The sequence below is a fragment of the Morus notabilis genome, unplaced genomic scaffold, assembly GCF_000414095.1.
Source record: "Morus notabilis unplaced genomic scaffold, ASM41409v2 Scaffold825, whole genome shotgun sequence".
Taxonomy (NCBI): Eukaryota; Viridiplantae; Streptophyta; class Magnoliopsida; order Rosales; family Moraceae; genus Morus; species Morus notabilis.
The window spans coordinates 101,678-117,127 of record NW_010358062.1 but is presented as its reverse complement, the minus strand read 5'-3'; the positions used below and the strand labels follow the sequence as shown (position 1 = coordinate 117,127).

The window sequence follows — 15,450 nt, the reverse complement described above, 5'->3', positions numbered from 1 at the left end:
TCGAAAGAGCGCCGAAGAAGAGCGACAACACGAGGTACTACGACATCCTCGGAGTGTCGAAGAACGCTTCGCAGGATGACTTGAAGAAGGCTTACAAGAAAGCCGCCATTAAGAATCATCCCGACAAGGGTGGCGATCCTGAAAAGGTCAAAAAAAAAACAGAGAAAGATTTCTGTTTATTTTTTGCCTAAATTGGGAATTTGGAGACTTGGGTTCTTCGTCTTTTTTTTGTTTTGTTTTTGCTGTGTTACTAACGATTGTTATTTGTGGAAACAGTTTAAAGAGTTGGCTCAGGCTTATGAGGTTCTGAGTGATCCTGAGAAACGTGAAATCTATGATCAATATGGCGAGGATGCGCTCAAGGAAGGAATGGGCGGCGGTGCTGATGGCCATGACCCCTTTGACATTTTCCAATCTTTCTTTGGTGGCAATCCTTTTGGAGGTGGGAATTCATAACACCAATATATGTATATATTACACACACACACACACACACACACACATATATATATATATATATATATATGTATGTATAGATTGAAAATCTTCCCAATTCCTATCCATTAGTTCACACTAGAAAAAGATGAAGTTGATATGAAAAAGGAGAATTCTATCGTATGTAGGACACAGTTTTGAATCATCATAGTTATTAGATGGGAACATCAACTATTATAGATAAAAAAAAAGACATTTAAATGAAATTTGATAAAGATCTCACACGAGTATTTTCTTTCATATCCTGCTACGAAATTCATTGAAGAAAAGAAAACGCTGAAGGTTTTTTTATTTTTTTTATTTTTTTAATGTTGGTCTTTGGTTACATTGAAAATACTAAAAGAATGGTTTTTGTTTGGGGAGCGCAGGTAGTAGCAAAGGAGGACGGAGACAGAGAAGAGGTGAAGATATTGTTCACCCATTGAAAGTTTCGTTGGAAGATCTTTACCTTGGAACTACAAAGAAGCTCTCACTTTCCCGTAATGTGATCTGCTCCAAGTGCAAAGGGTTAGTGTTTTCTCAAGGATTCTTCATTTTTTTAATTTTTTTATTATTATTATTTTTTTTATGTGGCCTTTTCTCAGTTGGTTGATGGTTTGGTAAATTGACTATTAATAATGGGGTAAAATTTTTAGGAAGGGTTCTAAATCTGGGGAGTCAATTCAGTGTGCTGGCTGTCAAGGAAGTGGCATGAAGGTGACAATGAGGCAACTTGGGCCCTCCATGATACAGCAAATGCAGCAACCTTGCAATGACTGTAAGGGCACCGGTGAGACCATCAGCGATAAAGACCGCTGCTCCGCGTGCAAGGGGGAGAAGGTAGTTCCGGAGAAGAAGGTTCTGGAAGTTGTTGTGGAGAAGGGGATGCAGAATGGACAGAGGATCACCTTCCCTGGTGCATCTGATGAAGCGGTATGGTTGACGAGAGTTTTTTCGCAGCGAATTGGATTGCGCCTTGTTGTTAATTGACATGGATTGATTGATTTGGTTTCTTACTTGGCTGTGTTCGCTTCTGCAGCCTGACACGATCACGGGAGATATTGTTTTTGTCCTTCAGCAGAAGGAACATCCAAAGTTTAAGAGAAAGGGTGACGACCTTTTTGTGGAGCACAACTTGTCCCTCACTGAAGCTCTATGTGGATTCCAGTTTGTGTTGACTCACTTGGATGGCAGACAGCTGCTTATTAAATCAAATCCCGGTGAAGTCGTCAAGCCCGGTAAGTAATATAGATTAAGAATATGTAATTTTTATTTTTTATTTTTTGTTTTTCAGTTTGATTCTCGTTAATTACAGAGGAAATATAAATTACAGAGAAAGAATGTAGATAGCGAAAGAGAGAATGGAGAACTTTCCAATGTTATATAAGAGGTATTTAAGTAATATTAATTCAACTAGAAACTTAATTGGCAGCTAGAAAGTAAGAGAAGACTGTCGAGTATCACCCGATTTAACAAGATCATCTTGAATCCTATCAGCAGTCTTAATCTAACCACATTTATAAAAGCTGGTAATATAGAACAAAATATCACCAAATACCATAAGTTATGACGTCTATTCTGTGGAACCACAGTTATCATTTGCTTATGTTTCGTATGGAAAAATAATTTATTTGGTATATTGTGATTAATCTGATGATAGACCAACCGCTAGAAGCACCAGTTCGTGCTTGGGAGGACATGCTTATACCTAATACTGGGGGGAGGGGGTGTAGACTAAGAATTATGTGGATCAAAATAGTTAGGAAAGATATTTTAGATTTAGGTTTTCAGGAAAGTCTAATTTCGAACATAGCTGCGTGGAAAAGTGAAATTTATATAGCCGATTCCAATTAAGTTGGGATTAAGGTTTGTTGTTGTTGTTGTTGTTGTATTGTGATTAACTTGATGATTTATGGTGGTTTGAAATGGCAGATTCATTCAAGGCGATTAATGATGAAGGAATGCCAATGTACCAGAGGCCATTCATGAAGGGAAAATTGTACATACATTTCACTGTGGACTTCCCAGATTATCTGAGCCCTGAACATGTTAAGGCTCTGGAGGTTGTCTTACCACCAAAGCCATTGTCTCCACTGTCAGATATGGAGCTTGACGAGTGTGAGGAGACGACCCCGCATAATGTCAACATCGAGGAGGAGATGCGGAGGAAGCAGCAGCAGGCTCAGGCGGAGGCCTACGAGGAAGATGAAGATATGCAAGGTGGCGCCCAGAGAGTGCAGTGTGCCCAACAGTGATGTCTTGGAGAGGAGGAAAAAGAGGAAAAAAAGGAAGAAGCTGATTGAGAAAGTAAACAAGAAAATTGAAGTATACTTGGAGGAGGATATGGTTGCGTGATATGTGGTCTAGTTTTAGGACCTTTTGTTTTGGGGGACTTAAATTTATATCTATGATGAACTGTATTTGTAAACTTTCTGAAGAATGAAAAGATTGCCTTTTTCACACGCTATTTTCACGAGTTAACATCATTAACATTCAAATTGTTGAAATTTTACACAGCTAAATAAGAAACTTACATACGAACGGGAGCAACAAAATAAGAAACCTTTGAAAGGCAAATGTGAAGTTTCTTTTACGTAAATAAATTTTATCTAAATGTCATGGAATATACACATAACCCGATAAGATCCTTATATAGAGTAGATAGAAAGGTTTTCATCCTAGGAACAATTAAAATCTCTTTTTTTACTTTTGGTGGAACGGTTAATGCCCTTGGAACTGTTTTACTTGGAAAGGAGAGGAACATAAAAAGAAAGCGATTCTCGATTCTTTTAAGTCTCGTTTATTTTACCGATTCGAGTTTTCAGTTTTAGGTTTTTACAGTAAAAAACTCTCATAAAATGTCACATCTAACTTTTTCTGTTACAGTGAAAAGCTCTCAGAAAATGTCACATCTCAGCTCAAATTGAAAACTCGAATCCGCAAAGTGAACGAGGCCTAGTCTTCTAGTGAAAACGACTTACACTTTACGAATCAATCAATAAATTTGAATGAACTACAAAAATGACTAAAAATTCCTAATTCTGTTTCTGAAAGCGAAAACAACTATTCACTGTGGAATGTCTACCTTCTTTTGGAAATACCGAAATACTTGAAGAACTGAAAAAGTTGGCTTGTCTCCAGATCCTATACATAGTTTAGCTATAGCCAGGAGACTTCTAAGCTCTCTAGAATCATACGTGTTACCCAGATCAGGATCTATCATATTGTGCATGGAACTTCTGAATCGAGACTCCTGAATCCATTGGACTAGATCAGCACCTCCCTTCTCTGATGACTGACCAGTGATGAGTTCCAAGATCAGCACACCGAGTTGGTATATAATGTTACCACATTCCTGGCCCATACAATCTACAGGAAAATGGGAGAAAAGACAAGTTACAATCGACAAAAAAAGGATATTTTGAGAGGGTGTGAGTAAAAAGAGGCAAACCTTTTGAACAAGAGGTATGAGGCACTGTGACATAGTCTCCAACAGACGTTATGAGGCCGATATCAGAGAGCTGTGATAAGAAAAGCGAAGGTTTATCATACTTCAAAGTTTGTGATGGTCTTTGTAAATACTTAAAAAGCAGCATCAAAAGACACCAAGACGAATTTTCATAGGTGAACTGTTCAAGTGTTGCAACTACTTAAACAGAACAAGACGTAATAAAGTCAAACGAGGCTTCTACCTTCGCGTTAAAGTTCTCATCTAGCATGATGTTACTTGAACTGATGGAGACGTGATAGATTGGGGGATCATTGAAGAGAAGCAAATATTCCTGCATTGAGAATAGCCAAAAATTGGCAGACCAACAAACTTAAGTCCTATAACTATGCATAAGAAGAAACTAATTTGATCAAGAGTAATTCACATACAGAAAGAAGTCCCTCACAATCCATACTTAAAATCAGTAAGGTATATTATCCAAAAGAAGCTGCCTAAGTAGAGATATAAGAACCAGCATATGAATCTTCTTTCAAACAACAAAGCTGATGTTTACTAGAGATTGACACATTATAAGGAGTATAAAAGTGTTTTCAATTCGATGAATCCAACAGCAGTTGGAATGGGGAGGTCAACCCCCTTTCATTATTTAAACAAGGCATTTTTCTTCCAAGAACCTTTATTTGATGTAGGAAAAGTTCTATTCACTTTTAATTGGGGTTCTTAGACTGAAGCAATATATTAAAACTTTATGTCATATGTAATTTTTACGAAATGCTTTATATTTTAATGCAATATTGCTTTTCAGTTCTTACTTCTTAATCAACTATACAATTTTAATATTGGACCCTTCAAATTTTGTTAGATTTTATAAGCGTAGAAAGTTAACATGTTATCATTAAAGTATCAAAATGTTGTAACAATTACACAACATACCAATGCAGCCACAACTCCCACAGCAATTTGTAGCCTTGTCCTCCAATTCAAGGGAGTCCTAAGGGGGTCTGTCAAGAACCAGCAATAAAAAAGAATCAGATTTGTTTGTCTACAGAAACACGGACACAAGCATACAGATTTTGCTATAAAGTTTACCATTAAGGTGCTCCTTCAAGCTACCATTTTCTATATTATCAAAAACCAGCAATCTGCACAGAGCAACAGTATTATTAAAGTGATTTGCTGGCACCACAGAAGTTTATCATTGACGCTACAATAGAAGTGAAAGACCTACAACGATATAGTCACTGGGTTTTATCTTTGCTTAAGATGTATATTTAAAGTTCAGGATTTTATTCAATACACAAAGAGATGCACTAAAATACTACAAATGAATTATTTAGGGTACAGATTACTGTTTCAAAGACTCCAATAACACCAGAGTTGAAAAAAAAAAAGTTGATAAGAGAAATTAACTACAAAAACGCATAGATAGTGCAACTTCTCCGCGCAAAGATATGCAACTTTTCTGCAAAAAGATAATGCAGCTTATTTCCGTGATAAAAGTAAAGAATCTTAACTACAAGAAGCACAAAGATAGTGCAACTTGTCTGCACAAGAAGAATCCAATTTCATTAGCAATCAAGACAAAGAAAGTATCCAATTCAAAACTGTGAAAACAAGAACAGAATATGTAAGAGAAAATAACGTATAAAGAGAGAAAATGCTAGCATCTAACAGGAGAATATTAATAAAAAAAAGGCTATACCGTACAAACTACAAAGAGGTAAAATACTTCTATACCATGCAAAATGAGGTATCATTCTACCCAATTCAGGCTCAAGTTGTATGCTAATATGCTATTCAATAAGGAATGGGTATTTATAGGAGATGTGCAGTGAGGTTTGTTTACATTCTTCTGGTAAGTGGCAGGCCTTTTCAACCTTATCAGTTTATTGCAGCATACACATAATTCAATAGCAAGCATAAAGAAAGTAGGCATCAAACCTCTTACGTCCAGTAGAAAAACCCCGGAGAGCCAGGAGGTGGCGATGATGCAAGCGCCCCAATAGCTGCACTTCCTTAAAGAACGCTTCTTTTTCTTGATTCAAATCTCCACTTTCTTTTACCAATGCAACTCCACCATCTTCAAATCTGGCCTTGTAAGCAGCTCCATGAGAGTTGCTATAAACAATCTGGTGAAAACCATCTGTTGCCCTCTTTATGTCCTTGTAAGAGAAGCGCTTGATAAATGATATTTGACCTAAAATCGGAACTTGTAAGAGGTACCAAGAAGTAATTTTCTTCTGTTGACATCTACCGGAACAATTGAAAAACCCCAACTGAAGACATGGTTATCATTTTGAGACTATGAAATCTAATGGTAAGGTCTCAATCAGTTGCAGGGTAAAAGTAAACAGAAAAAAAAAGCTATTATTTTCAGAAAAGAATAAACTTGGCTATAGTGAAAAAAAAAAATGGTGATGGATTTCTGTATGTTGTTAAATATGTATTTCTGTTGACTGTTGAGTTGCCAATGGTTAATATTTGAATCCATGCAGAACTTCATCTTAAGTTATAACTTATTTATCTTAGTCCTAAAGCTCTGCTTTGCATAATCACTTATTCACAAAAATTAAAAAAAAAAAATGTTGTTCTGCTTGGCTCATTCTCACTATCATGAATTCTCATTGTATCATGATATCATCACATCAAAACTATAGCACGAAAAAAATATAAAAAAAAAAAAGAAAAAAAAAACAGAAAAGGTACTCTTTAGAGAATTTGCCTCTTTATAAGGCACATCTATAATTAATCAAAATAAAGTGGAAGTTACAAGATCGGATCACTTCAACAATAAATCTCTTATGACAATAATATTATATCAGCAACCCAAGTTGCTTCTAAATTCTAATATCCGTTATTAGTTTACGTTGACTTGAACTTTTTTTTTTAATGTATAATTAGCATCCATCTCTAATTCTGCCAGTGCTTCCCCCAAATTCTTGCAAATTACTCAAGAAAATGACGAAATTAAATATAAACTGAGAACTTCAGATTCAAATCTCGCGAAATTCTCCAGAATTAAAGGAGACAAAAACAGAGCAACAGCTTCGAGACAATTTAAAGATTATCACAATCAACAAAAACTAAAAAACTCCGATTCCGAAGATTCAATAAACTCAAGAACAAATCTAATCGAATTTAATTCAGTCAAGAATCAACAGGAAAAAGCGTGGAATTGAGAGAAAAGTTGATCAAATTGAGTGAACAAAAAGACAGAAAAAGAGTGTTGTAGTACCGCGACGAGATCCGTGAAGCCATGAGAGGAGACGAAGCCTGAACTTGCGGATCAGAAGCTCCATTTTCTTTGACGGAATTCAGTGATCAAACAGGAGGTAGTAGTAGTTGTTGTAGAAGTAGTAGATGAACAGACGCAGTAAATTTCCATAATTTTCTCTCTCTTTTTTTTTGTTTCTTTTTATGGGAATATAATGAATTGGAGGAATTTTTTTATTTTCTTTTTCTTTTTCTTTTTTCTTTTTTGAAGGAATTTTCTTTTTAGTTTTCTGGTGGTGGGTCTAAAGAATAACGATCGTGTGAGAGAGAGAGAAGAAATTGGGTAAAATTGGTATTGAAGGAGTTTGTTAAGAAAACAGTTGAAGTCATCATAAAAGATAGTGTCGGAGGTGGCTGCCCAAATTATACCCCACACACCACGCCACTTACTTTCTTCTTCTTCTTCTTCACAGTTGAAGTCATCATAAAAGATAGTGTCGGAGGTGGCTGCCCAAATTACACCCCACACACCACGCCACTTACTTTCTTCTTCTTCTTCTTCTTTTTTTTTATTTTTTTTTATTTGAGTAACCAAAAGAGGAGTGAGCCAATGTCGGGCTCATTTAATACGTTGATTCGAGTTGAGATGTGATTTTATATAAAATTTTTTACTATAAAAAAAAATTAAATTTGACTGTTTTTTAGAGCTTTATACTATAACAAAACTCAAATTTTAAACTCGAATCGGTGAAATGTACGAGAAAAAGAAAAATAATTTCATAAAGTCCATTCTTTTCTTAATTCAAATCACAATTCAAAATTTTTTAATAATATTTTCTCTCAAAAAAATTTAAATTCAAATTTTTATAATATTTTATCTCATATAAATTTATTTTTTAATTTAAGTTCTCAATTCGAGCTTATATATCCCTCAAATTTAAGAAAATTGACACAAAATGAATAATTCACGATAAATTAACTCAAAATTAATAGTTCGTGTGAAATTCATAAAATTATAAATGGTATCATATCATTATTTTGAGAGTAAATCTTTGAACAATTTTGTACAATTTGTGAGTTAAATAAACTATTTTAGAGTTTAAAAACATATTGAGTTCGGTACATAATAGAGGGAATATGTATAGAATTAATCCTAAAAAAAGAAATGATTGCTTGATATTCATTACTATCTGAATCAATTTTTTCCAAATTTACTTATTTACATTTACATGTTATAATTTACATTTCGAAATTTAATAAAACACTATAAAAGAAATTAGATTAGTTTGCCATCGTATTCTTCATTTTTATTCCACCTTTACTTAGTTTTCTTAGAGGACCTTTCCTTTCTTTTTAAATCTCATTATTTTTATTATTACAACTTTTTAACCATTTGGCAAATCGTAAATTTTTTTTCTTCATAACATTATTCAATTATTTTTGTAGCTAAAAGAATAAATTGTGTGTATCTTATCTTTTCTTATATCTTATAGATATAAGAAAGGAGAACGATGTTGAACAAGTTTTGTACTTCAACTAAAAATTTAATGGCTCACATTAATCATTTTTTGGGATTAATTTATTGGCGTCCCTTAAATTTTAAAGTAATTTCTACTTTACTCTTAAACTTGTAAAACTTTCATTTTGCTTTTGGAGCTTTGAACTTGTCCTATTTAAACCCTTTATAAGAATTTTTGTTAAAATCAAACCGAAAAAAAAAGAATTAAGTGTAACTATGTGGTTATTATATGTTTGTTTTTAATAGAAATTCAAATAAAAAGACTCCATTACTATCCTTTTTTTCTATATGTTTTTAACATAAATTACAACAAGAAGAACTAAATGAGACCAATTCAAAATTTTAAGAGTCAAAGTGAGTGTTTTTAAAATTCAGATGCTAAACTAAAAATGATATTAAAATTTAGGGATACTAGTGATAATATATATATATATATATATTGCCTTTTGAATACAAATTCTCCACATGGTTTATTTATTCCCAAAACCTCAAACTTCAATTGTTATTTCAACCTATTCCCTCATGCTCTCATGCCTACTTTTTCAATTTTTTTTATTTGTTTTTCAAAAAATTATTTATGAATCTCTATATTATACGCTGTATATGAAAATGGACATGTATTTACTTTTTCAACTTTTTGTATTCAACTATCATTATACATTAGACTATAAATTTGTTGATTGTGGTCCAATCATCATTTTAGGTAAGTTAAGATCTCGTTTGTTTTGCGAATTCGAATTTTCAATTCAAGTTGAGAAGTGACATTTTTTAGGGCTTTTAACTGTAAGAGAAAAAGTTAGATGTGACATTTTTTGAAAGTTTTTAACTAAAGAAACCTATAATTAAAAACCCGAATCGATGAAATGAACGAGACTAAAATTTCATAATTTAATAGATTATACTATTATTTTAAAAAGGTTGTGATATAAGTTTTCAATTAAAAAACAAGTGTAAATTTAGTTATAGTTATTTAAGTTTGCATTTCTATACCAGGAAATGCAATGTTGTACATGTATAAGTTCATAATAAGATATAATAGAAGGAATAATTTTGTGTTCAAAATATGATTAATCATACTTGATAATAATATAGAAATTTAAAGGACAGGAGGTGCTTAGTATTATAAATATTTTGAAACGTACTATAGTTCTACAATGCACCCTTAAAAGCTTGACCCTCACACTCAATTGTATGAAGTATCTCTTCATGGGCACAAGTAATGTTTAATGCCATTACGAATTACTTGCCCTAGGCCGTTGATGGGCACCACTACCAAGCATTTTTTTTTTTAAACTTTACTTTTAGGGAGCCTTTTTTAGGGGGATTAAAAGAAATAAACTGTCGATAATTTTCTATTTTTAACTGTCAATTATTCGTTATATATATTTTTATAATTTAATGTGATTTTAACATAATTTAACAATAACAAATAGACACTACTGATAAGATTAATTTACTAGAAAAACTTCCGGTATTAAAAGGCAATAGTCAATGCCATAGAGGATCATTCTACACAATGACGGAAACAAAGGGGCAGGGGCGGCTCCCTTAGCTTTTTTATTTTTTATTTTTTAATATAATGATTTTGATTTTAATATAATAAGTATGTGTATAAATTAAACTTAATTCTTCTTAAATTAATAGTTTTCTGTATTTTATCAAACTAACTATGTATTACATATATAAATAAAAATGGTTACACATATATATTAGTATAATCTTGATAAAAGATAATTTGGCTCCTTCTACTAAACCGTTTCTATGGGCAAAGTTGTGTAACACGTTGTGGTACGGATTTAAGACAAATGGAGTCACATCCTAACATTGTTTATTGAGGTTGCGTGGAAGTGCACGAAAAAGATGCACAGGAAAAAAAAAATACAATTTTAATAAAATTGATTTACTCAAAATATCGACTTTTACTAGCTTGTTGGTTCACTTACAAATGCCAACAAAATAGATATATTATCCGTTCCTTTCCTTCTTTTTGAGTTAAAAATTTGAATTAAAAAATAAATTTATATAATAAAAAATATTATAATAAAAAAAATTAAATTTAAATTTTTTTTTAAAAAAATATTATAACAAAAATTTAAGTGTGATTCGAACCGAAAATAAAAAAAATTAAATTTAAATTTTTATAAAAAAAAATATTATAACAAAAATTTAAGTGTGATTCGAACCGAAATCATTAGATCAATAATAACAAAACTTATTAAATTTTTGTATGAGTACAAAACTTGTTGATTTACACTCCAAAAATTTAGAAGAAAACTAATGATGAATTAAATCAATTAAACTCTTTTTTAAAATAGACTTAACATAAAAGTCTTATTTACAGGAGCAAAGCTTGAAGTAAACATGATTCAAAAGCCAATTTAACACCCGATTTGAAAACAAATCTAATTCCTAAAATAAAAATGCACCTAAGAAGACAATGATAATCTAATTCCCAGAATAATTAGCAGATAATAATCCTAATAATTATTCTATGTAGACAATGATAATCCCTAACTTGTGATAGATTATTATTATTATTATCATTGTCATTATTATTATTATTATTATTATTACTATTATCATTATCATTATCATTATTATTATTATTATTATTATTACTATTATCATTATCATTATCATTATTATTATTATTATTATTATTATTTGATTTGATTTTATTTTATTTCTGTTCCACGTGAAGTGCTGTGAAATTGCGGAGTCTCATCTGCAACTCTTTCTTCTCCCTCACTCCACCCACTAATTCTATGCTAGTAGATTCTGAGACTGTATCAACCGAAAAAGCAAAATCCGACTTGGGTTTTTTTTTTTTTTTTTTTTTCTTCGCCTCTGCTTGGATTCTGATTTCTGAGCAATCAGCTTACCAGAGAGGAGAATCATGGCTTCACCGACTTACCAGAAGAAGCTTTCCTTCGTTGTGCTCTTCTCCTCTCTTTTCCTTCTTCTTCCTTCCGCTCAATCCACCAACGTCAAATACTGCGGTGTGTTTTGTGATCCCCATTTAAATTATTTTGCTGCATAAATCTGTACATGCATGCATGCGAATCTCTTTTGTGAAATATGGGTAACTTTCATAGTGTTTGGTTGCCCAGAAAAAAAAACCCAGGAAAAGAAATTATTGAAGCAAGAGTGTTAGATCCGTCATTAAACTTAACTTATCGACCTTTTGATTTTTGTTTTTCGGCAACTGGGTTGTGATTTGAAACTGCAGATAAGAAAGGCAAATATGATGTGAAGGTCAAGGGAGTTGAGATTTCCCCCGACCCGGTTGTAAGTGGCGAGCCAGCGACCTTTAACATAGCAGCTTCAACAGGTGAAAATTTTGATTTTGAATTATTTTTTCTCTGCCATTTTTTTTTTTTTGAAATTTACATGGTATCATTTATAAGCAATCGGAAATGTGACTTCTATTAAATGAGTAGACAATTAATTTAGGAATTCTTGTTTGGTGAAAAAATGAATGATATTTACATAATAGCATTGGTTTGTGAGATGGGACTAACCCTCTTTTAAGTATGTTGACACTCCAATACTAGGTTTTGTTAACATATAAAAAGTTAGGACATAATCTTGCATGGTAACCAATGCTTGAGCAGCGCTCAACATATGCAAAATAAGATGTCAAAAACTTGTAAAGCGTGTGCTTGATATCTTAAGAGGCCGATTTCGAGAATAATGCGGTTGTTCTTCCCCTGCGTTGCAATTGGGTTGCTGGTTCTGTAAAGTTTAGTTTGACATTACGAGTTCCGATTTTTGCACCTTTTTCACAATTAATCCAGCTATTGTTTTTTGATAAGGATGTAAATTTGATTTTCTTTTGCACTCTCCAGTTAGTGACTTTTGGGTCGTAATGGAACAGGCGATGTGGCTTTGATAATTTTGGGGTAAATAATTTTAACTTTCTTATGAAAGTTGAAGTTCGTAGTGACTTTCTCAAAGCATAATATATTTACTCCAGTGATATCAATGATTCATTTTCATTGCAATGAGTTTTCTAATCACTTAATAGCTGTTAATGAACTCACATAAAACCCTTCTAGCAAAAAAGAACTGACATAGAACCTCGGCAAATCATGGAAAGTTTGGAGTATTTTGTTGTCTTGTGAATATTGAAATGGGTTATGACCTTAATGTGATACTGTGTTACAAGGAGCTTTGCGTTCTATTTGGTTGTATACTTGTATTTTGGTAAGAGGAAAGAGAATAGAGAGGAAAGAAAAACATATTACCATGGTGAGGAAGATGGAGAAGAAGGGGATGACTTTTCTCTTATTGCATTTTCTATGGAGTCCCTCTTGTAATACTTTCATATTAACAATTTTGAGAAGAATAATCAATATTACTTATTTTATTAAAGAGTACGTGAATATATATAGGAAGTAAGGAAAGCTACTGATAAGCCATAAACTAGGAAACTAATTATCCCTTCTAAAGGATAAGATAAACTAATAAGATAAGCTATAAGATTTGAATATTAATTCAAATCTCTTATTAAAAGTTAACACTCCTAATAACTATCCCTAATAAATAGAAGATAAAATCTATCATAATCGACACCCCTCCTCAAGTTGGTGTATAGATGTTCAACATGCCCAACTTGCTTGTGAGAAACTTGAAGTTCGGTCTGAAGAGTCCCTTGGTAAGAATATCAGCTATGGCATACAGATAGTTCCAGCCTCCAGCTTCTCCCTTATAAAATGACGATCGATCTCAACATGCTTGGTTCGATCATGCTGCACAGGATTGTGAGCAATACTAATTGCAGTTTGGTTGTCGCAATACAACTTCATTGGCATCTCAACTGGTCTTCTAAGTTCATCAAGAATCCGCTTGATCCACAATATCTCACATACTCCATGTGCCATGGCTCGGTATTCAGCTTATGCGCTACTCCGGGCAACTACATTATGCTTTTTGCTCCCCATGTTAACCAAATTGCCCCATACAAAAGGGCAATAACCGTATGTAGACCTTCTATCTGTAATGAGATCCACAATATCTCACATACTCCATGTGCCATGGCTCAGTATTCAGCTTATGCGCTACTCCGGGCAACTACATTATGCTTTTTGCTCCTCCATGTTAACCAAATTGCCCCATACAAAAGGGCAATAACCGTATGTAGACCTTCTATCTGTAATGGAACCTGCCCAGTCTGCATCAGTGTAAACCTCAATAGTCTTTTCTTCGTCTTTCTCTAACAACAGTCTTTTTCCCGGTGTACCTTTAAGGTATCTTAAAATACGATATACTCCTTCAAGATGTTCTTTACAAGGTGAGTCCATAAACTGACTCACAACACTTATTGCAAAGGCTATGTTAGGTCGGGTATGGGATAAATAAATCAGCTTTCCCACTAACTTCTGGTACCGAGCTGTGTCAACTGGTACTCCATCCTTGCAATTACCTAATTTTTGGTTTGGATCTATGGGAGTATCGGTAGGCTTGCATCCGCTCATCCCAGTCTCTTTGAGAAGATCTAGCACATATTTTCTTTGCGAGACAGCAATCCCTTTTCTTGATCTTGCAACCTCCATTCCTAGAAAGTATTTCAGGGTTTCCAAGTCTTTGATCTCGAATTCTGAGGCTAATCTTCTCTCTAACTGCTCCATCTCTGCGACATCATTACCAGTGAGAATAATATCATCTACATACACTATTAAGACCGCCACTTTACCATCCTTGGAGTGTTTCATAAACATGGTGTGATCACTCTGAGCTTAGACATATCCCTGATTTTTATCGAATGAGTAAATTTTTCAAACCAGGCTCTCGGAGATTGCTTGAGCCTATATAAGGACTTTTTTAGTTTGCAAACTTTGGAGTCAAACTTCTCTTCAAACCCTGGTGGAGAGGCCATGTACACTTCTTCCTCCAAGTCTCCATTCGAGATCACATTCTTTACATCTAACTGCTGAAGAGGCCAATCAAGGTTTTCTGCAATTGAGAGAAGTACTCTCACTGTATTTAACTTGGCTACTGGGGCAAAGGTCTTAAGATAGTCAATGGCATAGGTTTGTGTAAAACCTTTGGCCACCAAGCGAGCCTTGTATCGTTCAAGAGTTCCATCCGAGTTATATTTGACTGTAAAGACCCACTTGCAGCCCACAGTCCTTTTTCCTCGTGGCAGATCCGTCACTTCCCATGTTTGATTCTTCTCTAGGGCCCTCATCTCCTCATACACAACCTTCCTCCACTCGGGAACTTGTAAAGCTTCCTGTATACTTTTTGGAATTTCCACATAAGAAAGTTGTGAAGTAAAGGCTAAGAAATTAGGAGACAACTTTTCATAGGAAATATAGTTAGACATGGGGTGCCTAGTGTAGGAATGAATGCCCTTCCGGGCAGCAATAAGGACATCAAGATCATTACAAGACTCAGGATTAGATTGAACTTTTGGGACGAACTCAGTTTGATTGTTACCTAGAATTTCGGACTGTTTAGGTTCCTCCCTTGGTTCGGATTCATGGTTGTGTAAAGAGATATGACCTTTTTCCTTTGAAGATTTTCTCCTTGAATAGGTTAGTATGTTGGTACCTGTTTTGGTCCCATTCTTTTCACTAGTGAGATTTAATTTGGGTGATGGCACTAGGGATGTCCTGTCCGAAATATTTCAGCCCCTTGTTTCATGTACAGCTTGGTCTTGGTCAGGAAATTCTGGTACAAATTCGGATTCTAAAGTCTGATTTTCCTCATCCGGATTTGTACCAGATTTTGTAACAATAGTTTCTAAATTCAAGTTTGAATCCGGGTTTATTTGAAAAACATCAAGAGT

At 33.7% G+C, this 15,450-nt stretch overlaps 3 protein-coding genes across 3 annotated transcripts in view; 2 read left to right on the top strand and 1 right to left on the bottom strand.

Annotated features, from left to right (window-relative positions):
• Positions 1–5: 5 nt before the first annotated feature.
• On the top strand, positions 6–2,934 carry LOC21405132 (dnaJ protein homolog; the record flags this gene model as incomplete). Its single annotated transcript, XM_024161256.1, has 6 exons — positions 6–146; positions 277–442; positions 864–1,002; positions 1,131–1,407; positions 1,514–1,712; positions 2,407–2,934. Coding segments are annotated over 6 exons (1,245 nt in total), but the record flags the coding sequence as incomplete, so codon positions are not given.
• Positions 2,935–3,432: 498 nt separating this feature from the next.
• LOC112090302 (probable receptor-like protein kinase At1g49730) lies at positions 3,433–7,374 on the bottom strand. Its single transcript, XM_024161275.1, has 7 exons — positions 7,161–7,374; positions 5,867–6,122; positions 5,015–5,067; positions 4,859–4,926; positions 4,167–4,256; positions 3,926–3,995; positions 3,433–3,843 (listed from the first exon to the last, which is right to left on the bottom strand). Exons 1-7 carry the CDS (start codon positions 7,222–7,224, stop codon positions 3,542–3,544), a joined length of 903 nt encoding a protein of 300 aa, XP_024017043.1. The 5' UTR covers positions 7,225–7,374; the 3' UTR covers positions 3,433–3,541.
• A 3,983-nt stretch (positions 7,375–11,357) lies between these two features.
• Positions 11,358–15,450, top strand: part of LOC21405131 (putative phosphatidylglycerol/phosphatidylinositol transfer protein DDB_G0282179) — a 10,117-nt gene continuing 6,024 nt past the window's right edge. The window contains exons 1-2 of the mRNA XM_024161268.1: positions 11,358–11,656; positions 11,887–11,988. Of these exons, the coding sequence (XP_024017036.1) occupies positions 11,554–11,656; positions 11,887–11,988 (205 nt within the window). The 5' untranslated portion in view covers positions 11,358–11,553. The remainder of the gene's footprint in view (positions 11,657–11,886; positions 11,989–15,450) is intronic.